The 25,119-nt window shown below is 47.5% G+C and overlaps 1 protein-coding gene across 1 annotated transcript in view; it reads left to right on the forward strand.

The window, feature by feature from the left end:
- Positions 1–25,119, forward strand: part of CCDC77 (coiled-coil domain containing 77) — a 504,734-nt gene that overhangs the window by 414,639 nt on the left and 64,976 nt on the right. The window contains exon 10 of the mRNA XM_069628598.1: positions 23,955–24,080. Coding sequence (XP_069484699.1) covers positions 23,955–24,080 — 126 coding nt within the window. The remainder of the gene's footprint in view (positions 1–23,954; positions 24,081–25,119) is intronic.

Raw genomic sequence — 25,119 nt, forward strand, 5'->3', positions numbered from 1 at the left:
AAAATACTGAAAAGGGTGTACTTAAAATACAGAAATCAAGACACTCTGAGCAGATCATCATAGTGTGTGTGTGAGCCCCTTAAACCAAGGATTGCAAATTGGGAAAGGAGTCGGAGGGCGTCATGACAGTTAGTGGGAATCTTAAACCCAAGAATGAGAAGGCCATGGATGAGGAGGCTTGAGGAACACATAGAAGAAGGATGCAGACAAAATGTAAGCCTGAATCCAGTTCTTGAAAAAGCCTTGCAAGGATCTATCGAGGATGCAGGGAGGGCCCCCTTTAAGCTCGGACCACATATCTTGTCGGTTGTCCTAAGAGTTGAGAAGATTGTCGGTTCCTCAGTTACATTACAGTTTCTGACTGATTTTTACACCCCAAGTTTCTTTTCCCACAAAGAAAATGTTGGTTTAAAACTCATTTCTGGTTTGGTCTTTATTTCTTGATCCCTGTCCTGTTTGAAGCATAGCATATGTTTTTGAAGGGATAGTTAAGTGGGAGTGTCAGGACTAAGATTACCAGAATCACCATGATTTCTTTATTTATGTATCTTTTTAATTTTTTTTTATAAGGCGCCACACACCCATAAGTCTCAGGGCGTCTGAACACACAGCAAAACAATAAGTCCCAGAAAACAAAGAAGGCGAGGAAGAGAAAAAAATCAATTCCGTTGTTAAAAAGAAATGTTTTCAGGTCTTTTTTAAAATCTAACTGGGCAGGTGAGATTGCGAAGTATAGCTGGAAGTTCATTCCAAGCTCTTGGCGCCCAGATGCCAAAGCTTGTGCCCCTGTATTTAGAGTTAATACACGGGTTGGTATAGCAATGTGCAATTGTTGGATTGAAGTGTTCTCACAGCTGTTTTCAAATGTAATCGGTCAGTGAGATGGCGAGGAGCGATGCCAAGAATACATTTCTGTGCCAATGATAAGACTTTGTGCTGGATCTGATGTATAACCAGAAGTCCGTGTAAGGAATACCGGCAGGAGTGACGTGCTCAGCTTTATTTAGTCCAATATTTGGCCCTGAGCGGCCCATTCTGCAATCTGCTGTTTATTTAGTTTATTTTTCGAGGTGCCAGCCAACAAGCTGTCGCAATAGTCAAGCCTTGAATTAATCAAGGCTGTGGTCAGCAACACTCTATTCTCCTGGGTAAGGTACAGGTGTATCTGACGCAATAATTTATTCATGCATCCAAAGGATGAGGTCCGGTGAGAGACATGATCAGTGAAGAATAGTTGTAATTGGAGTCCAACTAGACTCCCAGCGTTTTCACACATGATGCAACCTTGATTTTACAATCAGAAATTGAGCATATCGTGGGTCCATTTTATTCAATCGGGGTCCTGCTCCAACAATCAACAACTGCTTTCTTATCATTTAATTGGCTGCCATCCATGCTTGTGTGATGGAAAATATCCTGTTTGCCTGGGAGTTATGGTCATGATCCTTAGTTAATTCAAAAAGGATTTGTGATTCGTCAGTGTAGTTCATGTAGGTAATGCTGATACTGTCCAACAAATCCAATAGGGACGGGATATAAACATTGAAAACAGTCCGGGAAACGCAGGACACGTGTGGGACGCCACAATCAAGAAACACCGGGATAGCTTGAAAGTCATCTACTGCTACCCTCACTGTTCGCGGCCCCAGAAAAGATGTAAACCAAGATGCTGTGCCTTCTGAACAATTGACTACTTAGACCAACCTCTTTGCTAACAAGAAGTGGTCGACCAGGTTGAAGGCCGCAGATAAGTCCTGCAACATCAATAAAGCTGTAGGCCCACCATCAATGATTTTCGCCGTATGGGATTTACAATTTTTTTTTTATTTTTCCTTAGTCTGGAATCCTGATCTCCCTCCTTCCCATCTTGTTATGAACCAGACTGTAAAGACCAAAATGCGTGTTGGAAGTGTCACATATGCCTGGCCATTATTCAAACAAAGAGTTTGCATACGACTTCCTGGCCAAAAATAGCATCCTTGATGCATCAAGGATGTATTGCATAATGAAAGCCTGTGGAGTAGCCTATGTAGCTGCCCTACACACATCTGCAGTGGGGTCTGTGGTAGGTCAGAGGATGCAAACAAAAGGGTATGTTTTCAACCTTTCGGGATTCATTTTATTAAAGTAAAATAAAATCCCTCACCGGGCGCTATTGCCATGGTGCGTGTTCCCTATTCCAAGAAAATAATGAAAAGGTGCTTGTCAGGATGTCATACGAAAGTCAAGTTTCTCATTAGTCCAAACCTTTGCTGTATTTGTAACTGACCCTACCACAAGAAACCCACATGTAGCCCAGAGAGGTTTTCATACACCCCCTTGCTTTGCTTATGTGGCAGGCGCATGAACCCTCCCAACAATGTCTCTGGAATTAGTCCTTTTGACTCCCCAGGGTTTCTCATGCAGTTCACGTAAACACATTTCAAATGGATTGTGTCCTTCAATGTATTCCTCATCTTAGATGTATCCCATCCAGCTTTAGCTGCTTTGGAAATGTTTTCTCGGCAGAGGGCGCCGTGCGCCGATGTCGAGTCGATGGTCCCTCGAAGGCCTCCGTCGAGGGTGACGTCATCAGGAATACAAGTTGCACGCGTGGCACCCGTTGGCCTCAATTCCGTTATTCTGCAGTACGTGTTGCTTCGGAGACTCGCGTGTCTCGTGTAGTTCTGTGACGCAGTAAATTGAAGATATTCGATATGTCCTCGTTGTCGACTCCGACCCCGCGATCCAGATTCAAAAAGTGTAAATCCTGCGGTTCGAAAATGTCCACCACGGACCCACACCTGGAATGTCTATGGTGTCTGTACGAAGTGTCAGGCGATGACGGGGAAGGCCTTGTGAGAGAGGAAGGGAAAACTGCAGGTAGGTCGTACACCCGACCGAAAAGCCTCTAGCGTCGAGGTCCCGTGAGGAGAAATCTCCTCGACACGAAAGGCATCGGTCTATGTCCGGAACCGATTCTCATCGCTCTTTGTCTTCGATGAAAAAGTCCAAGAAAAGACTCCACCGGTCCCCTTCCACCTTGTCCTCGGAAGAATCCCCAAAAAGGATGAAATGCCCCACAAAACATTCTTCCCCCGAAGAGTGGGAAGCATTCAGGGTAAAAATGATGGAGGTGTTTGAAAAAGCTAAGCCTCGGTCCGTGCCTTCTTCGGAAGCCAGCCGGGAGCGTTATCGTTCCGACACTCGCACGCCCTCGAGCCCGGGTGATCGAAGGAGGAAGGATTGGGAACCTTCTAGGACACCGAGCGAAAAAGACCACTTGAGTCGACCGTTCAAGTTCACCGGCGCCGTGTGAAACCCGACACACCTCAAAGGGCAAGTCTTCGAAGAGCGCCCTCTAAGCCAGCTCCGTCAACGACCACTATTTCGTCGGCGCCATCGACTCCTTTGTCGACCCCGAAGCCCTTGGCGCCAAATATTCCAAAGGCTCCAGTTCAGCCAGCTCAGCCAGAAGTGTTGGGGTGAATTCTCTGACTAGGCTAATTTCCCAAACCTAGTGAGTCCCCTAGCAGCTTTGCTGGATTTTTGGGGTTTGTTTTTTTCTCTTGCTAAGAGTGAGACTCTTTTACACCCACTCTTAGGTATATTGTGAGGTATGTCTCTGACTATTTGTGTGCTTATGGGCTATGGGGTTTTCTTACTCCATAGGGTATCCTCTGTTTTTCATGTGTGTTACACAGCACCCTCAGTGCAGTAACACAGGGGTGTCATAGTGACCCCCAAACATAGACTCCATACCCTGGGACTGACTACTGTCTCCCATGGCATGTAAAGTCACCATTGACTTTACTAGTCCTAAATTGTGAAGGAACCAGTACAAACCATCATATTGTAGAAGTACTGGAAGGGGTTCATTAGATTGCCCCTGGGTCTGTTTTCAAGGGGGCACTGTCCAGTCCCCCCTTGTCGAGTTTCTGGCTGGTGGCAGTGGTTACCACGCAAAGTATTCCACCAGAATATTTCCTATGGGATTTTCCCAATGATTTTAAACGCACCACTTTTTGGTGCAATGTTAAAGATACCGCTGGTTTATTTATTTAATATTAAATCAACGGTTGGGTCTTTTTGCCAGAACTCTTTCCTAAAATGGCGTTTGTGTCCGTCTCTGTAACTCTGACCAAGGTTGAGCCGTTTGTTCCACTTTTTGGTGGGCTTCTCCACAGAAGCCCTCCAAATGGTGCCACTCTGTCTGGGTTCCACAGGATGTGTGTGGAGGGGAATTGGCACCCTTGACTGCGTTGCCTTAGCAACTCAAGTCACACTCTATTCTGATTGGCCCAGTGGTGAGCCGCCCGGCTCACCACTTAGCATGTGTGAGTGACAGCTAGGCTGTTGAATGGGGGTTTTTCTGCATAAAAGCAGGGCCTTTGGGACTGGAACTTCAGAAGCCGTCACAGGACCTAAGAATCCGAAGAGGGAAGAAGCTGAGCCATCTACGACGACACCACCGGTGGAGCCCTGCTGCAACAAACTCGCCACTTTCCCAACGACAAGAGAAGATCTTCTGCTGGACGAGTCTTCTTCCTCTGAGATGGTGGGACCAACCAGTTTGCCCCTTTTGCCTTCCAAAGACGTCTCTTGGTCGAACCGCCTGTGCCAAGCACCCCGGCGGCTGGATAGCCAAGCTTCACCACTTTGACCGCGAATAAAAGGAACGCACCTTTTACCGACAAACTCCGCGGCTGGTTTCATCCCTGTGCAGTGCATCGACTCCACGTTTCCTCCTCGATGAGATCCTCTCTTCCCCCTGGTCGAAACAACGAACTGCAACCACTGCCAGGAACTGCCACCGCTGGCGCTTCCTCTCTTTAAGGTACTGTGTCCCGCCTGGCCTCCCTTTCTTCGGTTTGCCCAAGGTGACCCTTAAATCCTTGGATTTCCAACTGGGTTGGCCCTGGTCCCTAACCTTACATTCTTGAATCACCCCAACCTCTTTTGAACATTCTGCAAAGACCTTCAGTGCATTTTAAACCGTGTGATCCTGGGCACATTTCGCTTTGCTCCATTTAAAGTGGGCCTGGCCTATGAACTTTGGCTCTACAGTGTATACTGCCTTTATTCCCTTGCTGAGAACTCCTAAAAGTGTTGGGACCTGTTTTATTTCTATGCTCTGCCTTTTTCTCTCCCTTTAACTTAACTATTGGAGTGCCATCTAGGTTATGCGCTCACATCTGTTTTAAAATAAATAATTATATACTTTTTATACAAAGCTCTGGTCAGTGTTCGTTTGCTCTGTGTTCTTAGCCCTATTGTGTATACTCTATATACTGCCCTACTCTTCTTGAGAGAGGTCTGACTGCTCAGCCACAGCTACCAGGTAAATCTGGGTGGCGCAGACTGCTACCAATTGGTTTTACTGCTTACTCCAGTAGTCATAATCTTTTTGCAGTGTTCCCCAAGGGAACTGCACAGGATTCTGCCTAACAAGAAGCTGTAAAAATAACCGCAAAAGAGAAGGCTGCAAAGGCTGTAATGCCTTCAGGTTCCACTGATCCACCTCTCCCAGAAAAGGTTTTTAAACCTTTTCCAAGGAAATCATTTTTCAAATCCTTAACTTCAATATTTGAAGAACAGGAGAGATCTGATGAGGAGAATGTTGCTTTTGGACTGGAATATGGCACCCCAAATTTCCCAGAATGCCTGATTTCTGAGGAAAGCAGGATGAGGGACCTGGTGGAAACCCTACATAATGCAAGTGGCATTGATACTTCGGCTGAAACAGATTTTGGCAGGCCAAAACCAGGGGAACATGCCAGTCCCTCATACCGTCAACTAATGACGAAGGTGGTCGATTATTTAGGATGGGCTAGACCACCAACTCAATTCATCCAGGATGATCTGACCGATCTATTGGATCAGGGTCCCACCGAAGATTCAATTTTACCCTTCCATGTAGCCTTGCAAAATAGGGTGGCCAAAAATTGGGAGACTCCGGTAAATAAAATCCTGACTTCAAAAGACCGCCCTTCCAGTAGAGACCCCAGCTATCTGTCTAAACACCCCATTCCCGAGAGTCTGATGGTCCAGGCAGCCACAGCTTCAAATAAGGTGGCGTACTCTTCTATCCCTCCGGATAGGGACGACAAGCGTGTGGATGGTTGGGCACGGAAGGTATTTTCAGCTGGAAGTATGGCGTTAAAATCGGCCAACTCCACATGTGCCTTGGCAACACTTTAGTACACTCTGTGGGAGTGCATTGCAATGGCGGCGTAGTACATACCAGAAGGGGATGAAAGGGAAGGATTCCTAGCCATTGTTAAAGATGGAAAGGAGGCCATGCAGGAATCCCATCAGTCTGGATTGGACACTGCAGATAGTGTGAGCAGATCCATGGGCACTAGCACAGTAACGCGCAGATTTGCATGGTTACGGAAGTCCGGTTTCGCACCAGATGTGCAAAACCGCCTTCTGAACATGCCCTTTGACGGGTCTCGCCTTTTTGACAACAAGGCTGACGAGAGCCTTGAGAGTTTGCAGACCTCAAAAGCAGCTGCCAAATCTTTAGGAGCTGCTATTAGACAACCTCAGCCTTTTCGTGCGTCAGGACAATCTTGGAGGGGACAATCCTATCGTTACTACTCCTCATATGGAATGGCGAGAGGAATGGCCAGTCAAAGGGGCCAGAGAAAGGCCACTCGTGGTGGACGAGGAAAATGTGCAAAGCCAGCTGCAGCCTCTTTGCCTTCAGCGGCCGCAGCAACTGCCACAAAACCACTTTCAGGACTTGCATCACAAGACGCTTGTGGGAGGCAGGCTGTCACAGCATCTGCAAGAATGGCGAGCCATTACTTCAGATGTTTGGGCTTTAGAAATAATAGCCCAAGGTCACTGTCTTCCTTTTCTGTCGCAACCTCAAAGCAATCCACCAGGGAGACACCCTTTGAAGTTTTCAGACCCGCTCATACAGCAGGAAGTTCTAACCCTGCTGGATAAAGGTGCTATAGAGCCAGTACCTGTAGCGGACAGAAACCAGGGATGGTACTCCCCTTACTTTTTGATCCCCAAAAAGGACGGAGGACTGAGACCCATCTTGGACTTAAGAGGCTTGAACAAGCTCCTCAGGAAGGACAAGTTCAAGATGGTTACTCTTTCTCAGATCCTTCAGGCCCTTCAACTTCAAGATTGGTTGGTGTCATTGGACCTCCAAGTTGCTTATTTTCATGTGCCAATTCATCTCAAGCACAGAAAATACCTGAGGTTCGTAGTTGGCGACTCACACTATCAGTTTCGAGTCCTGCCATTCGGATTGACCTCCGCCCCGAGGGTCTTCACCAGGTTAATGGTGGTAGTGGCAGCGCACCTCAGGAGAGGGGGGGATTTGTGTCTACCCCTACCTGGATGATTGGTTGATCAGGGCACGTTCTGCCGAACAAGCACTGGATCATCTGAAAGTCACCTGCCACTTCCTCCACAGACTGGGCTTCTCCCTCAATTTCAAGAAGTCACAAATGACACCTTCCCAACAGCTCCAGTGCATAGGGCTGTACTAGACACATCCTTGGGAAAGAGACGCCTCCCGAGTCGAGGGCTCAAGACATTCTTCAGATGGTTTCCAAATTCCAAAATGCCCAAAATCTCCAGGCCTACGACTTCTGAAGGTTGCTCAGCCTCATGGCATCCTGCATCTTCCTAGTGCCAGAGGCACACCTGAGGATGAGATCCCTTCAATGGGCTTTAAAGACTCAATGATCCCAGTTCTCGGGTCAGATGACGGATTTTCTCCACATTCCGAACAAGGTTCGGCAGGATCTTCTGTGATGGACTTGAGACACAGAGAATATCCTAAAAGGAGAACAGTTTTGGCAACCATGGCCAGAGATTACAGTAGTGACGGACGCCTCACTCATGGGGTGGGGAGCTCATGCCAACGATCTGACAATCAGCGGTCGTTGGTCTCCATCGGAGTCCAAACTACACAACAACCTTTTAGAGCTGAGACCAATCAGACTAGCGCTGAAGGCTTTTCTGCCATCTGTCAGAGGACAAAATGTCCTGATAAAGACGGACAACACATTGGCCATGCATTATCTAAACAAAGAGGAGGTGTAGGGTCACTAGCTCTGTGCAGAGAGGCAATGCGGCTCTGGTATTGGGCAATTCAAGAAGGAATCTCCTTAACTGCAGTTCATCTAGCCGGGAAGGAGAATATGACGGCGGACGCTCTGAGCAGGCAGAGCACGGTGTCCCATGAGTGGGAACTGGCTCAGGAAGTGATTCAAGAGATCTTTGCCCTTTGGGGAACCCCTCAAGTAGACCTGTTTGCGACTGGAGTCAACCGGAAGTGCGAAAAGTATTGCTCAAGGGAATTTCCCCCGAGAGGAGCCCTAGGGGATGCATTTGTGGTGGAGTGGAACTTCCCACTTTTATATGCGTTCCCTCCGATTCCCGTCATTCCTCAGGTCATCAGGAGATTGAGACGGTTCAAAAACCGCATGATCCCATTTTCCCCGGATTGGGCCAGGAGAACGTGGTACCCGGACCTTCTAGACCTGTCCATCTGTCCTCCATTACGTCTTCCTCCGAGAGAGGACCTTCTCTCACAAATGGAGGGCCAGGTTCTCCATCCAGAGGTCAAGACTCAACCTTCATGCTTGGTATCTGAAAGGCTGAGATACAAGGATTGGGACCTTCCAGATGACGTCATGGAGGTGTTGCTTTCGGCAAGGCCAGCAACAAAATCTCTATACCGTTGCCGTTGGAAAAAGTTTTGCAACTGGTGCAGAGAAAAGAATGTTGATCTTTTTCCATGTTCCATTCCGCAAGTGTTGTCATTCCTCTTGTCCCTATGACATAGAGGTCTAAATGTTGGGACCATTAAAGGCTATCTTGCAGCGCTTTCCATTTTCAAGCGCTCTTCGGAAGAATGCTCCCATTTCAAAATTCCTTTAATAGTACAATTCTTAAAGGAACTCACCAATGTGTTTCCTCTTTACCCCTTCCAAGTACCAATTTGGGATCTTAATAATGTTCTAAAATTCTTAATGTGTGTCCCCTTTGAACACCTGCACACTTGTCCATTAAGATTACTTACATTGAAAATTGCTTTCCTAGTTGCTTTAACATCTGCAAGAAGAGTGAGCGAATTGCAGGCACTGCCTTCTGTGCCACCCTATACTGTGTTCCATAGGGACAGAGTGGTATTAAGGGTTAAACCCTCATTTTTACCTAAAGTTGTGTCCGATTTTCATTTAAATCAGAAAATTGTTCTACCCGCATTCTACCCTCCACCTTATCCTAGTAAGGAGGACGAAAGATTGCACAGGTTGGACCCGAGAAGAGCTGTAAGCGTTTACATTTCTATGCTTTCCAGGCTTAGAGTGGATAATCAACTTTTCATTGGCTACACCGGAAGGAAATTGGGTCAATCAGTGTCAAAACAAACCATATCACGTTGGATTGCGCTTTGCATTTCAGAATGCTACAGATTGGCGGGAAAAGACCCACCAGAAGGCTTAAGGGCCCATTCCACCAGAGGCATTGCCTCTTCGACAGCCCATAAAATCCATTTGTGAAGCAGCAACTTGGTCATCGCTGCGCACCTTTTCAAAATTCTATAGTCTGGATGCTTCCCAGTCTACGGAGCTTGCTTTTAGTAAAGCAGTGCTATATTACACCTTATAATGGTATAAAAAATCTACTTCCTCCTCCAGAGATTTTTCTATACTGCTTTGGGAGTCTATCTAAGATGAGGAATACATTGGAGGACACAATCCATTCGAAGAACAAGTTACTTACCAACTGCTAACGTTCTTTCGATTGGATGTTCCTCCAACGTATTCCTCATTGCCCTCCCATCGTACCCCTCTGTAGATTTTCCAGGTTATTGCCACTTCAACTCTCGCAAGACTGATACCTGACTACCGGCACAATCTACACAGCAGAGCAACAGGGGGAAAACAGAACTGAGGCCAACGGGTGCCACGCGTGCTACTTGTATACCCGATGACATCACCCTCGACGGAGGCCTTCGAGGGACCATCGACTCAACGACATCGATGCACGGCGCCCTCTGCCGAGAAAAAATTTCCGAAGCAGCTAAAGCTGGATGGAATACATCTAAGATGAGGAATATGTTGGAGGAACATCCAATCGAAAGAAAGTTACTAGTTGGTAAGTAACTGGTTCTTTCAGGATTCCAACAGAAGGCATACTCCTGGTCCCTCCAAGTTTTTCTCATCTTTTCACACAGTTCTTGGAAACGAGAAGTCTCTTGGATTTGTGTATTTTGCAGTTGTTAAATTGCGGTCTCTTGCTCACCCCTCCAGGGCATCTCAGATTTGTGCTAATAGTACGTTCTCGTGGCCCTACAGGGAGCCTTTGCCTCTACTCCAGGGTTGGAGATGCTGTGGCATTCCACTCCCTGTGAGTGGCTGTCATTTTTAACCCGGACTGGGCTCTGGACTCCTAGGCAGGTTTCCCCTCGTGGGTTGCTTCGTTGCTCTCTAAGTTTTATTTTTCCATTTTCAAACAAACACCAACAAAGATATTACCCCTACCCCTCCCCCTCGCCCCCTCCCTCTACCTGCCAGAGTTGTCTCTCGGAGTCGTCTAAGCATCTCATGCCGGAAATAGGTCCAAAATCCTTATGTTGTGCGGGCACCATTGCAACATGTTGTCCGATTGGAGGTATTCAGCACGACACCGCAGTCTTTTTCAAAACTGTCATTCCCCCCACCTCAGGGTATATGAGAGTTTTTCCATCGTAATTAGCGTCCAAACCTTTTGCAGCCAATTGAAAATCAGAGGGGGGTTTGGGCTCTTCCAGCTCTGAGCTATGGCCGCCCAAGCCGCTACCAGCAGGCCCATAAAACATCTCCAGTGTGCTTTGGAGAGTGCCATCGCTACTGCCTCTTTAAGACCACACATCCACACTCTTTCCCCCATAGGCGCACCATTCGGAAAAATTCTCTGGAGTTGTGCCTTTACATCCCCCCAGAAGCTTTGCAACTTGTTACAATCCCACCAAATATGCTTCCATGTTCCCACACCTCCACAGTCCCTCCAGCATTGGTTGGATACCAGAGGGTACATTACATGCAGTTTTTCCGGGGTAAGGTGCCACTGCGTCCTCTTTGACCCACAGTTCCCTCATCTGCACTGAGCGAAGCCTCGGAATATCACCCCACAGTACTTCCCAGTGATCTCTGCTAATGGACTCCCCAGGGTCTCTTCCTATTTTCTCATATATGACCAGCAAACCCTTTCCCCGTGCCCCACAATTAACTTGTAGAGAGAGGACCCCAGTTTCCTTGTGCCCGAATTGGTTATTGCAAAGGTCTCAAAGCGGGAAAGCTCCCGTGTAGCCGCCTTTTTTATCGGGGGAGAATTCAACCAGTGTTTTAGTTGCTCATATCTTAGCCTATCTACCTTTTTAATCTTTAATATCTCCACACACTTCTCAAAGGGCAGGACCTCTGTTCCCTCCATCATTTCCCCTATTTGTGAACACACAGCCATTTCCCAGTCTCTGTATGCACCCCTCTCCATTCCGGGGCATAAATCTGTGTTCCCAAACATGGGGGTAAAGTGACCCGGCACTGTTGACAAAACATCACATTTCGTCAATTCATCCCACACTCCAAGGGAGGGGGGCTTTCATCACCACACTCAGTCCTAGGTTAACGTGCCTATGCCGCTTGTCTTTTCACAGGAGTTCCCGCAGGGGCGTTCTGGCTACTGCCCTGCCCTGAACAGCCCACACCTTCTGCTGCACCTCCCCCAACCACTCTTTGAGCACCCACAGCTGTGCCGCCTGATAATATTTGTAAAAATGCGGGAGGGCCAACCCCCCTTTTTCCATTGGGGTGGTTAACACCGCCCTCGAGATCCTATGGGTCTTCTTCCTCCAAATGAAGGAGGTGTTAGCTTTAGCCAGGGCCTTGAGAAAGGACCTACGGATTTTTATCGGGCAAGCTTGGAAGTAATAGAAGAGCTTCGGTAGTATGGACATTTTAATCACAGCCACCCGCCCCAACCACGAAATCACCAGCGGTTCCCACCGCTCAAGGTCCCTCTTAATTTCCCCAAGGAGCTCTGGGAAATTTGCCCCGTACATGCAGTCCACCCCTTTCATCAAAAAGATGCCCAAGTATTTAATGCCATTGTCCTCACAGCTCAGCCCCAGCGTCTCCGCTACTCCCTTTACCTCCCCCCCCCCCCCCCGAGTCCCCCGCCAACTGAAGAACCTCCGATTTGCTCCCATTTATTTTTAGACCCGCTATTGCCCCGAACTCTTCTAATTCCTTAATCACTATCGGGAGGGTGCGGGTCGGGTCCCCCATGATCAGTAACAGATCATCAGCATAAGCAACCACTTTATGCCGTCTCCCTGCCATCTCTATCCTTTCTATTGCACTCGACTCCCGTATCCTTGTTAACAGTGGCTCGAGGGAGATGGCGAACAATAGCGGCGTTAGGGGGCATCCCTGTTTGGTGCCTCGCAAGAGTTCTATCCTGTCCATAAATTCCCCATTGACAGTTATCCTGACCGAAGGGGTATTGTAGCATGCTTTAACCATCTTGAGGAAGTTGTCCCTGAATCCCATTCGCTCCAATGTTTTGAATAGCATTGACCATTCCACCCGGTCGAATGCCTTTTCGGCATCGACCGCCAGGAGAGTCGCTGGGATGCCGTGTATACCCACCTTCTCCACCAAGTGCGCCACGCGCCTCGGGTTATCATAAGTCTGCCTACCCGGGATGAAACCCGATTGTTCCTCATGGATCAATTCGGGAAGCAATGGAGATAGCCTTAGGGCGAGAATTTTAGTATACATTTTTAGCATCCTGATTAATCAGGGCTATTGGACGGTACGAACTTGCGGAGGTCGGGTCCTTCCTGTTTTATGAAAGACAACAACCTTCGCCTCATTCATGGACGGGGACAAATTACCCTCTTTTCTAAAGGAGTTGTAGAATTTGGTTAGGAAAGGAATCGGATCCTCTGCGTACTTCTTATAGAAGGTCGCCGTGAAGCCATCGGGCCCAGGGGCCTTGCCCGTCTGAAGACTCTTAATTGCTTGGCACACTTCCTCCTCCCTTATGTCTCCATCCAGCAAGTCCCTATTTCTTTCAGATAGTCGTGGTAGTGGGAGGGGATCTAGGTAGCTGTCCTGATCGTCCCCATTCGGCCATTCCATGGAGTAGAGATCCTTATAGAAGGCTCGGAACTCCTCCCCTATGTCAGTGGTGGTGGAGAGCCTTTCCCCTTGTTTATTAAATAAAGTCTTGATCAACCCCTTCTTTTGCAGTGCCTGTAATTGTCTCGCGAGCAGTTTATCCACTCTATTGGCTTTAGCATAGTACCAGTGTCTGAGGTGGAGAAGACTCATTTCCGCCTTTTCGTGCAAAGAACATCCAACTGACCCTGCACATGCCTCATGGCCCTCCTCAAAGAGTGTCGTTTTTTCGCACATTCCCTTTGTATATCTGCTAATTTTACTTCCAGCTCTCTTTCCCAGGCCTGCCTCTGCTTGGCTCTCGTCGCTCTTTTTGCAATAAATTGCCCCCTTATGACGGCCTTCAGGGTATCACATACCACTCCGTTTTACCTCACCCGTATCATTGACAGCAAGAAACTCCCTTATTTCCCCCCGGATTTCTTCTCCCAGTATCGGGTCTGCAGAACCTCCTGAGGGAGCCTCCATCTCCAGAGTCCGATTGCCCATGAGACCATTTCACCTCCAGCATCAAGGGGGCATGGTCCGATCGATATCGGCCCAATTTCTATGTTCGAGATCTTCCCCAAAAGTCCTGCTGTCACCCAGAATTAATCTATCTGTGACATAGTCCTAGACATGCGAATAGTGGGTGAAGCGCCCTCTCCACACATCCACCAGTGACAGATGACTCATAAACTGTCGGAGTCATTTTGAGGGCGCACCTAATCCCTGACCGCCCCCCGAGCTCCTTCCTATCTATAGGCGGGTGCCACGCTACGTTTAAATCGCTCCCCAGGATGATTTCCCCCTCCGCAAAAACCTTCAAGTTTCCCAATTGTTTCCCTCAGGAAACTGTCTTGCCCCGTGTTTGGGATGTATATATTTGCCAACGTACAGCGGAGCCCGTCTATCGTTGCCCTTACAAACAAGTACCTCCCCGCCTTATCCATTAGCGTTCCATGAAGGAGGATGTTTCGACTTTTACGTGCCGCTATCAGGACTCCTGCCTTTTTGTCCTGAGCGTTGGACTGCCCCAACAGATCATACCCCTTTATGCTCAGTTTGTTTTTGTCCCGCACCTTAATGTGGGTCTCTTGCAGCAAGATAATTTCACCCCCCTCTCTTTTCAGTAGACCCTCTACTTTTTTCCTTTTAACCGGGTGATTGAGCCCCCTGACATCAAATGTTAATATTCGCAGTTCTCCCATGGGCTTCAAGTCTTGAAAGGAGCCTGGCATTGGGTATTTCTTTTAATTGGTCTTTCCTATGAGCCCCTTGTAGATTGTCTTTCTCATTTTGTTCCCTTTTGATATTGGGTTTGCTTTTTGGCTTTCGAAAGCCATCGGAGGTTGTGACTTTCAATGTCGGCCCCTTGGGTAATTTGCCCTCTTTCTGGTTTATAATATTGCCTCAGGGGTTATGGCTTTCATCTTCACCCCCTTTTGGTATTTGGTTTGGTTTCTGGATTCTAGTAACTTCTCATGACTTGTGGCGTTCAAACTCACTTCATATTGGGTATTTTTCTGGCTTTCTGATTTCTTGTTACCCTTCACTGGTTGTGGTTTTCAGCTTCACCCCCTTTGGGTATTTCATTCGCCTCTGTCACACACCAACTTGCTCCCTCCACTTCAAACTCCTGTCCCATTTAATTTCTGAACCTTTTATTTGTTGTTGTGTAGGCTAGGTTAGTGCGTGTCCATGGTCTGAGCCTTTGTTAACTCAGGCTGCCGTCTTAGAATGGTTTTGCTCTGGTTTACAGGAGGGTACGCACCGATGAAACTCAGGGACACAACAAGGAAACCCACATGCCGAACATACAGCAGTCTTTCTGCTTTGGACAAAGCTTTGCAGGCCCGCTCCTTGGTTTTACAGTCCTCCTCCTGCACCTATGTGAGGTCCACTAGATGCTACTTTACACATACCATTTATTAACATTGACAGTCTTTGGGTCATGGGCGTCTTGGATAACAGTCTTGTAAGATTAAGTATCTAGGAATCCATGTCACAAGCACACAGTTCTCTGGGCATCATGGTCATACTCTGTTGAGCTTTGACAGCTATTAAATGAGTGTCTTGTGGCTACTAATAGGGCTTCTTCCTTTTCCAGGGGATGCTTGTCCACGGATAGAGACCTCGAGAAAGACTGACAGAGGGAGTTTGCAGACTCAAGGTGGACTAAGACTCGAGGCTGTGGATGGACTGGTGGAGTTTGGGGGATCTGCCATTTACCCCTGGGGTCCACCTCACTCAGAGGGTGGTGGTCCCCGTGACCTATGGTTACCTAGTCCATTCCCCAAGTGTCGGGTATGGGATTTTGGTTGCAGGTGAGAAGTTTATGGGTGATTTACCTATGCAGCCCTAATGAGTGACTTGACTGATGAATCCCTACGGATTTGTTGGGCGAAAAATATCTTTCTAGTCCGCACATCATGGCTTACCTAGGGCTAATTAAAGGTTGCTCTTCTACCAGGGAAATATTTAGCTTCTTATTCCCACTATTTTGCTTTGACCACTTTTGTTTTCCAAGTTTATTTCACATGAAATGCATATGTGGAATCCTTTTATTCTTGTTGTAACATCCAGCCAAGTGAAACGACTAGTCATTAGGGGTTGTCTGCCAGCTCATTCCACCCATTTTATATCCTATTTGGCTCTACCACTTGTTTTCTTTTTCTCAGGGTGACCTTTTAGTTTTTAGCAACACTTGATGTATGAAGTACAAGCTCCTTCAGACTCCACGGCACTACTTTGCTTTTCTCAACAAACCCATAAAGCTTCCTGCACAGCCATCCTCTTGCACACTCATGTTTGTTCTGATTTCAACTCCCCAGAGTTGACCTTCCCTATGTGAGCACTACACCTAAAGCAGTGCAACTGTTCCTTCAATTTCTCATGACCACCTGAAAAAGGCAGCTATCTGGACTGCATGATAGAGGACCAAAAAACGCACATCTGTTGTAAAAGGGATGTTCAAAATGTACCTATGGAAAGGATCAGAGGGGCTAAAACCTATAGGTTTGAGGGAAGTCCAACTATGAAGCATAACAATCTCTTTGAGGAACGATGTCCGGATGGGTCAACTCAATGTCTGAAGGGGTTAACTATGTATGGGAATGCCAGTCTACTCCAGGATTCCCCAACTAAAGATTCTAAACAGTCTCCATAGTAGAGATCTAACTCCGGGCCTGTATCTTGGCAGTCTCATACCAGCAAGTAATTCTTCCACATTGCTTAAGGTAATTGTTAGACATTGATGTTCTCACTCTCTAGCTGCTACTTGCCCTTTGGGCTATTACCAATACCTTGTAACATATTCCTCCAAGCATAAGTTTCATTGCCCTTGCTTGGGGTTTTTGTGAGACTGTAATATTCTGTTTCTCCCACCAGCATTGCCGTCCTCAGCATGCAGTTACTTTTAGACTTGTGTTCACAATTTAATCTGTGCCTCTTGCAAGGTCACCCTCTTGGGCCATTTAAGTAGCTTTTGCATAGTATACCTCCTGTCGGGGGCTAAACCCTTTTGAGCCGCAAGCAAAAGTGGTTTACGGGTCAGGTCAAGGATCTCCCAACCACACCTCTCCTAGTCAGTGTCCCCTCTTATTGCCTCCTACTCTCCAGATCACACCTTCTCCTCTGAATCTGCCTACTGGGCTGCAACCCAGTCAGTGCCCCTTGCTGCAGAAACATGCACTCTTTTATTGTACCCGTGATTGCTGGGGTACCGAATTAAGGCTTTGATTGGGTATTTTGTGGTTTTGGTTCACTCCTTGAATGGGATTGCTTATTCCTCCTTTCCTCCCTCTCACTAAGGGTTATCAGCTGTGGTCAATTAACATGAACTTCCCTCTGTTGTTAATTTGTCCTAATTAGTGAGTATGTATGTATGTATGTATGTATGTATGTGTGTGGCGGGGTTCCATGTGAATATATCGCCTTCAAAATATCAGGGAGGCGATTTTATTTTTATTTTTTTTCATCCTGGCCTCTAAACTACTTTCCCAGAATATTCTAGGAGTGGTGCCATTTACTATTCTAAACTCCAATGCCAGAATAATTGGAGAAAGTGTTTGATTTTAGTCAGGGTCAAATTTGGGGAAATGTTGCCCCCGGTGACATTTTGCTTTGCAAGATTTTCACTAGATAACTATGGTGGCGGCCAAAGGGTTTAAAGGACTCTCCGCCAGTTTGAAGTCGAGTGATATGGTGGCCTTGGAGCTTGCAGCATCAGGCTGTCTCTGTCAAGCAGCTCCATTCAGGAGCTCATCGGCGCACATGCGAAGCAGGTATACCCATGTCTGAACCTTGAGCCAACACAGAAGATTGTGCAATGCTTGTGAACAGGAATGCTACAACTAGCAGAACAGCAGCGTTTGTCCAACAGCATTCTGTCAGGAGGAACTACGTGCATTCCAGATTCCAGGAGTGGATTTCTGCTTGGAGAGTTGGGGCCTGTGCTTAGTTTCCCTACTTAATATTCTCTTTTTTGGGTCAAGCAGGGAATACCCCATTTCTCCAGCATTGGATCTTTCATGGATTCACATGCTTAGAATATTCCCCGTCGTCAGGCTGGGAATCCTCGGTATCTTTATTAAAGCGGTTTCCATTAGAATAACTCGACACCTTTGTGTCCTATTGACGTCCTTTTGGGATGCTTATGCATGGCCCAATAGGACATATGGTATAAATAGCCCCGCCCGCGCGGCTCCCTTCAGATTTCAACCGTCTCCAAAGTAGTCGGGATCACCTCTTGTTTCTACACTTTGCTAGGTTGTACTTTCTTTCCCAATGTCGGGTAAAGCGTTGTTCTGCCCGTGTGCCACGTGTGGAATGAAGAAAGTTTGAGGGGGATGGGCACATGGATTGCCTTTATTGTCTTTACCCTCATCACTCTGAGGACACCTGTGATATCTGCAAGGGGTTCTCGCAAAAGACGTTGAAGGACGGTAATCCGCGTCTACTATTGTGGCTGAACGAAGGGGCCTACCCTCCATCTGAGGTAGGATCGGTGCGCAGTCTGGCATCGAACAGATCGAAGTCCCCTGTAGTCCCTCACCGGTCATTGTCTGCTTAGCCTCCGGCGAAGAAGCCGCGGCCTGCGGAGAAGAGTCGTTCCTCTTCAAGGAATGCGAAAGACGCTCCATCGTCAAAACATGGTCGTTTGGACCAAGGCCGTAAGACAGAAAAATCTTCATCTTCATCTACTGCAAAAAAGGATGGAAAGGACCCTTTAAAGCGCTCCTCCTCAGGAGACCATCATAGGTCTTCCTCAAGTAGGGAATCTTCTAAACACCGGCCTAGAGACTCAAAAAAGGCGGGATCGCCTAAAATGTCTGCGCCACAACTGCCAGTGCAGTCAATGGGAGTCGCGTTGTCAACAGCTCCAATACAGTCCGCACAGTCAATCCCTGCAGTGGCGTCGTCGACACCAGTGGTGGCGATCGATAAGGGAGAAGTAGAAACTCCCAGGTTTTCATCGTCGACGGTGGGCCCACTAGAGACTTGGCAACCAACGGTGTATGACGCAGTTCTGCCGAATACTCTATTACAGCAGGAGTCGGCGCTATCGGTGTCGTCGATGGAGGAGGAGCGGGAACCGGTGGTTCATCCATCAGATCTCGGTTTACAGGGCGTTGGCCCATCGACGACCCAAGATGTTCCTCCTACGTCTTCTCTACTAAATCCGCAGTCAATGTTGTCTTTGCAGTCCCTCTTAAGCCAGTTGGATGCAAGCCTGCCTCCTATGGGTGCGCCTCCGGTGACACCCCTCGTCAACACGGCAGGCCCCGCTCCACGTTCAATGTCAATGGTTGAGTTGCCGCTCTCCCGTCCGGTCAGTGAAGAACCTCCCCGTTCACATCCAGAAGAGGGTGAGCTACAGGACTCTGAGTCGGATCAAGGCCCCAGGGACTCATCTCGGACATTTCCTCATCACCGTCAAAAGACCCTATGTGGAAATCGGATGGAGAAGTGGAAGCTCCGAGAAGCCCGGCACAAGCGTCACCTCCAGATGACATCAGAGCCTTTCATGCGATGATGGCGAAAGCCTGTGTTGGATTTGGTCTGACCCCAGAGGAAGAAAAGAAGGAATGCTTCTTATTTGACCATATGGGGAAGAGAAGGAAGTCGATCTTCTCTGTCCCGATTCTGGACCACGTTTGGCAGGAAGGCTTGCGTACCATGCGCCATCCATTTTAGGAGCCTGCATTCCACGGCAGGTTCGAAAAAAAGTTTAAGGCTCCAGACTCTTCACCTAAGTGTTTAACCGCAGAGCCCTCTCCTGAATCAGTGGTGTCAGCGGCGGCTAGCAGAAAGGCTAGATCACACCACCTCCGGACAGTGAAGCTAGAAGACAGGATGCCTTTTGGTAAGAAAGTCTCAACAGTAGGAGCGACGACGGTCAAGGCGGCTAACTCGTTAGCTATTATGGCACGATACGACCGTGAAATGTGGCATCACTTGGCCCCCATCTTGGAGCACTTGCCCGAAGAACACCAAAAGACAGCTATGCTACTGGTGCGTGAAGGTGAGGAGGCATCAAATCACAGCATCAACATTGCTGTGGAGTCGGGATTCAAGTAAATAAATAATGGAGTGGTACTAAGAAGGCAGGCCTGGTTAAAATGTACAGGACTTTAAGCCGGAAGCCCATTATAAAGTGCTGGACATGCTCTGTGAAGGTGAGCAGTTATTTGGGGAGAAGATAGACTAAGCCCTCAGGGGCATGAAGGAGGATTCAGATACGGTAAGATCACTGGGGGCATTACAAAGTGGACGGGCAATTCAGCCTTTTCGCCCCTTCCGCAGAGCTTCAGGGAGTTCTCGATTTACCACATCCAGAGACTGGAATTTCAATAGATCGGCATACTCCTCCCAGGGATACAGGCGAGCTGTCCAGGCGACACGGAGAAGCCGGGATTTCCAGACATCTAGAAGGAGAGGAGAACAGTCTTCGTCTACTTAGAGTAAGCAATCAAAATCTCAGCAATGACCATCTTCAAGATGTCCTGGGAGGCAGAGTGTCCCATTGCGTCAACGAATGGGAAAGGATTACATCAGACCGTTGGGTGTTGGACACGGTGAAACTAGGCCACTCTTTGCAATTCAAGATCACGCCGTCACCCATTCCTCCCGTGTATTCGGCGCAACCCCATCTTCACATCTTAAAGCAGGAGGCTGTGCTTATGCTGCAAAAAGGGGCTATAGAATTGGTTCCGGTGGCAGAGAGGCCTGGGGGTCTACTCGCGTTACTTCGTGGTAAAAAAACCCAAAGGCAAGCAGCGACCCATTCTGGACCTTCGAGCTCTCAACAAGACTCTACAACGCCTGAAGTTCAAGATGCTTACGCTTCAGGTCATCCTGTCGATACAACCGGGGGATTTTCTGGCGTCGTTGGACTTACAAGACAAATATTTCCACATACCCATGCGTCGGCGGCACAGAAAATTCCTGAGGTTTGTGGTGGGTCAGAGTCATTACCAATTCAAAGTGCTCCCATTCGGTCTAAAATCGTCCCCAGGACGTTTACGAAATGTTTGCCCCCGGTGGCGGCATGGCAACGACGAGAAGGTCATCACGTCTACCCTTACCTGGACGACTGGCTTATAAGGGGCTTGTCGTCGGCAACAGCGCAGGCAATCCTCTACGTTACCATGCAGTTGCTACAACGGTTGGGCTTCGCAGTCAACTTCGAGAAATCCTTTCCCTCTCCCTCCAGGAGCTTGGTGTTTTTGGGTGCGGAATTCCAAACCCAGTCAGGACTGGTAAAACCTTCTGTGGAGAGAGTTCGGAAACTCAAGCAGAAAGCGGAGGAGTGGAGAGCTGGAACCAGAGTGTCAGTCAGAGGCTACATGTCGCTTCTAGGAGCCATGGCGTCATGTATCCCGTTAGTTAAGAACTGTTGTCTCTTCATGAGGCCAATACAAGAATTTCTGGCGGACTGGTGGTCTCAAAGTCGCAGATTGTGGTCCGACAAAGTGATGATCAACAGCGACCTACTGTAAGATCTTCGATGGTGGCAACTCTCAGCCAATCTGAAAAAGGGGATGCCTCTGCTAGAGCAGGAATTTCAATCCACAATTGTGACTGATGCCTCCCAAACAGGATGGGGAGCTCATCTGGGGTCTTTACAAGTTCAAGGTCGATGGTCCCCAGGAGAAGCGAACCTTCACATCAATGTACTGGAACTAAGAGCCGTTCGTTGGCCTCAGAGTTTTTGCCGCGCATATGGGGATCGGTTGTGAGTGTTAACGGACAACGCGACCACGATGTTCTACCTCCGGAAACAAGGGGGCACTCATTCCAGAGTGCGTTCGAGCGAGGCTCTGGAGCTATGGCATTGGGCCCTCGAACAAGACATCAGCATGGTGGCTTTTCACCTGCCAGGGGTGAAGAATGTACAGGCAGACTCTCTCAGCAGAGAGATGAGCCAACTCCACGAGTGGCAGCTGAACGATCAGCAAGTGTTGAAAATCTTCAGAAAATGGGGTCGTCCTTCGCTGGATCTCTTCGCAACCCTGGAGAACAAAAAGTGCAAGCAGTTCGCCAGCAGATGGCCGCAGCCTAATTCGCTGGTGGATGCGTTCTCCTTCCCGTGGACGGGCAAGCTCGCATATGCGTTCCCTATGTTTCCACTCATTCGACGGACCCTCCAGTGGATTCAGAAATATCCATGCCGTGTGATTGTAATTGCCCTTCGCTGGGCCAGGCAGCTGTGGTTTTCGCACCTGCTCCATCTATCAGTGGCAGAACCGATGAGATTTCAAGTGACGCCGGACCTTCTCTTCCAAGACAAGGAAGAAATTTGGCATCACGACCCGGGCTCCCTCAGCCTGACGGCTTGGCTCCCGACTTCTCCGAATTTGGTTCGCTGAACATTTCTAGAGATGGTCGCCGCATTTTGGACGCAGCTCTCGCCGCCTCCAAAATGTCTCATATGCATGCAAGTGGAAAAGATTCTGTGTGTGGTGTAAGGATCAGCCAGGGGTGGACCCTCTAAACATTTCATCAGAGCAAGTTCTGCCTTATTTACTACACTTGGCGAGAAGAGGTTTGTCTTTCTCCTCCATAAAAGTTCACCTGGCGGCCATCTCTAGGTTTCGTCGGAAGAGGCACTCAACTCTGTTGTTCAGTTATCGACTAGTCAAACATTTTCTGAGAGGTTTATTTCAGACTTTTCCTCCGGCCAAAAAGTTCCCTCCTGGTTGGAGTCTCAATCTGGTGCGATCAGGGCTAATGAAGGCTCCATTCTAGCCTATGTCGTCGTCACCCCTGACATTTTTGTTGTGGAAAATGGCGTTCTTGGTGGCCATTACTTCCGCAAGAAGAATGTCAGAGCTGCAAGCGCTGGTGATTGATCCTCCATACTTAAGTTTCTTCAAGGACAAGGTGGTGTTAGCCACCAACCCTCATTTTATTCCGAAGGTACCAACTACATTCCATAAGCAGTCTTCTATTGTGCTACCTGCATTCTTTGCTGCTGCTTCCTCTTTGGCAGAGAAGGCTCTCCATACGTTGGACGTCAAAAGAGCATTGAAGTTTTATTTGAGTCGTACTCAAGATTTCAGGCTTACAAGACAACTGTTTGTGGCTTATGGACCCTCAGTAAAGGGAAGACCAATCTTCAAACAAAGACTATCCCGCTGGATTTCGTCCGCTATTGCCTTCTGTCACTCTAAAGCAGAGAAGCCTCTGGAGAGGTGTCCGAAGGCTCATTCGACAAGACCCACTGCGTCATCAGCAGCATTGTGGTCGGGAATTCCGCTGGTGGACATCTTTCAAGCGGCCTCCTGGTGGGTGCTGCATACATTTACTCGGCATTACTGCCTAGACTAACAGCATGGAGCAGATGTGCAGATGGGACAGGCAGTCCTGCAACACCTGTTTCAGTAAGGTAAGCCCCACAAAGTGGGGTACCCGTTTTAATGTACCATGCTTGTCAATGCTTTTTCTTGTGGTTTTCTGTTTGCGTTCCTATGGTATTGGTTTGCATTACACGCCTCCAGATATAAGCATACTGCTATGTAATCTATTCTAAGCATGTGAATCCATGAAAGATCCAATGCTGGAGAAGGGAGTAGTTTATTACCTGTAACTCCATTTCTCCAGCGTTGGTATCTTTCATGGATTCACATGCGCCCGCCAGCCTCCCCTGAATGCAAACGTGATATTGCCTCTACTTTGGAGGTTAAAATCTGAAGGGAGCCGCGGGGATAGGGCTATTTATACCGTACGTGCTATTGGGCCATGCGTAAGCGTCCCAAAAGGATGTCAATAGGACACAAAAATGTCAAGTTTTTCCAATGGAAAACGCTTTAATAAAGATACCGAGGGTTCCCAGCCTTACGACGGAGAATATTCTAAGCATGTGAATCCATGAAAGATACCAACGCTGGAGAACTGGAGTTACAGGTAAGAAACTACTCCCTTACCTCCTATAGATATTATATCTTAGAACGTAGGCATCCCGAGTCCCAGAGCCTCTGTAAGGCCATAAGGTAGGGTCACAACAGATTCTGAGGCTTTTATTGTGGATATTGTTCACTGGAGTTAGATGCATTAGTGCACACTGCATGTTTCTCTGGTGCTCTGTACATCATTTAAATTGACTATTTTAGCCTGTAGACATTTCATTTATTTGCTGTGTTTTGCACCTCTCAAGCACTGTTGCTCCACCTTAGCAGAATGGAGGTGGCCTGAAGACATCCTCCTGCATCCACATGGTAATTACACTGCTGTTGGCCTTGTACAGTGCAATATTGTAACTCTTGTCTTTTTTTCCTGTTTTTTTGTCAGTCTCTAGAAGAGCAGTTAACGCAGGCCCACAGGCTTTCTGATATGTACCGGGAGCAGTGTGTCACGCTGGAAGATGAGTTGGCTCGAATCCGTGAGCAAGGAGATGTTGGCCGAGAAATCTTTAAGGTTAGAAAAATTGGATGGGGAACAGTATGAAAAGGTGACTGGCAATGTGGTAAAAAGCCAGGGAACAGCACAGATTGGCTTTTGGATATTTATAAAAACATTAAAAGAGAAATGGAGATGAGGTGCAAGTGTTCTTTCTGGTCTTCCTGGACCCCTCAGCCAAATTCAGCAATGCGTGTAATGTATGGTGACAAATGAAGATTGTTTTTAATAGGTTTGCCCTTGGTTGAGTTCTTTTTTTGAGTTCTTTGGGGGAAGGAGTCCTCGTGACTACCTGTGCCTGCTATTCTGTTGGTGTTTCATGCACCCGGGGACAGTATATTGTAGAGAAGAGCTTGCCCTCACACTAGGGTTCTTTTTGAGGTACAGAAATCCAAAAGGGTTTTCTTTATTTCAGCGTGTGGATCAGAGAGCTGGATGACATAGGACAAAATATATTTGATGTGTTTCCACTTGCCGTCACAGTATACACATGCTGCAGCAATCATAACATGTGTTTCTAAATCTATTTTTTCTGTACATCAAAAAGAACCCTAGTGTGAGGGCAACCTCCTTCTGTTTATATTACTTGTTTCTGATTGTATTTCCTGAGACGACATGTGTGAAAATACCAAATAGGGTACATCTCAGGTGCCGTACCCGACATGGTCCAATATATATATGTATTAGCGACAAATGAAGCCACAAGTTGCATGATTTATTTCCTGACAATAGGTAATCTGCTTAATTATGCGATCTTCACCGATATTGATAAACCTTGAATACCTCCACCTATGTGTCTAATTCAGTAATACGTTAGTACAGTAATGCAAACTCTTGTTAAATAAAACACTTCTTAAAACAATAAAAATTCAGACATATTGTTTTTGCCAAGTTCTCCTTAGGAAAACTCATTCTTGTTTTCTAAAGCAATACCCTACACTGCAAGAAGAATAGAAAATGATGGGAACAAGCATTGTCACAGAGTTCCAGAAGTAGATTTTTAATATTTCATTCAGACCTTGCACAAAACAAAGTACCAAACAAAACCAACCTTTAG

Source organism: Ambystoma mexicanum, chromosome 12 (genome assembly GCF_040938575.1).
Source record: "Ambystoma mexicanum isolate Mex_15411 chromosome 12, UKY_AmexF1_1, whole genome shotgun sequence".
Taxonomy (NCBI): Eukaryota; Metazoa; Chordata; class Amphibia; order Caudata; family Ambystomatidae; genus Ambystoma; species Ambystoma mexicanum.